This window comes from Phalaenopsis equestris, unplaced genomic scaffold (genome assembly GCF_001263595.1).
Source record: "Phalaenopsis equestris unplaced genomic scaffold, ASM126359v1 Scaffold193938, whole genome shotgun sequence".
Taxonomy (NCBI): Eukaryota; Viridiplantae; Streptophyta; class Magnoliopsida; order Asparagales; family Orchidaceae; genus Phalaenopsis; species Phalaenopsis equestris.
This window is the reverse complement of record NW_018213887.1, coordinates 1-1,098: the sequence shown is the minus strand read 5'-3', so window position 1 is coordinate 1,098 and position 1,098 is coordinate 1. Positions and strand designations below refer to the sequence as shown.

The 1,098-nt window shown below is 34.3% G+C and overlaps 1 protein-coding gene across 1 annotated transcript; it reads left to right on the top strand.

The window, feature by feature from the left end:
• Positions 1 to 254: 254 nt before the first annotated feature.
• LOC110034846 (endoribonuclease Dicer homolog 2a-like) lies at positions 255 to 1,019 on the top strand (the record flags this gene model as incomplete). Its single annotated transcript, XM_020739085.1, has 2 exons — positions 255 to 526; positions 686 to 1,019. Coding segments are annotated over 2 exons (606 nt in total), but the record flags the coding sequence as incomplete, so codon positions are not given.
• Positions 1,020 to 1,098: the final 79 nt, after the last annotated feature.

The following is a 1,098-nucleotide window of genomic DNA, read 5'->3' as shown; positions in this document are numbered from 1 at the left end:
AGTGCTATTTTTGATGTGATATTAAAGATATGAGTTTTATGTGTGTAAATAAAAAAATTCGGTGTGATATGTGTAAATACATAAGAATTGTTTACTATGTATCTAAATCCCAAATTCTTAATTCTCATATTTTATTTGCTGCAGTATAACTAACCATGTATTATTGACATACAATTCTTTTCATTTTATTTGTGGCATGTTCACTTGCCATGTGCCATTTTCAGCACGTAATTTCTCTATTTTACCCTTGCCAGGATATGAAACAGGCGTATTTGAAGAAGATAACTATTTTCCAGCCGAGCTAGTCAGTTCATGGTCATCATTTTGTAGCGTTGGACTATATCATTGCTACAAGATTTCTATGAGTTCAGTTGACTTAGAAAATTTCAAGGGAGAAATATTACTTGTTGTAAAGTGTGATCTAGGATCTGATTTTTGTTCTAATTCATTTAATTTTGAGACTTCTCAAGGTTCTGTCATAGTAGAAGTTGATTATTTTGGCTCTATCCATCTTGATCGTGATCAGGTAAAATATTTCAAACAATTTGTTAATGTGATTCACAAAATCATCTTCCTTTTCTAATGCCTTGAAACTCTTTTTGAGCAGTTTCCCTGTTGAGCCTTTTTTCTATGCTTAGGATTTTTTATTTTTTTGCACTAACTTAGCATTTACCTTGTGGTCCAGGTGGTTAGAGCTCGAAGGTTTCAGGTCTCTGTTCTCAGTCTTTTGATTGATCAAGATTATGATAAATTCTTGAATGCACTTCATGTATGCATGGAGAATGCTTTTGAAGCAGTTGTTTATTTACTCATTCCTTCGGTCCTTGGAGGTATTGACTGGGGCTGTGTGAATTCACCTACTTTCTTTGTGGAGAATGGAATGCAGCATCCCAAGCGCTGCTGTTGTAAGAAAAGTGTGGCTCAGTTGATACAGATTAAGAATAGCTGCATTTGCCGTTGTATGTTGCATCATTCTGTTGTTTATACACCTCACAATGAACACATATATTGCGTCACCGGTATTCTGGATGAAATGGATATGAATTCATCTTTTAAGTTGAGAAATGGACAGATCACTACATATAGCAAATACTTCCT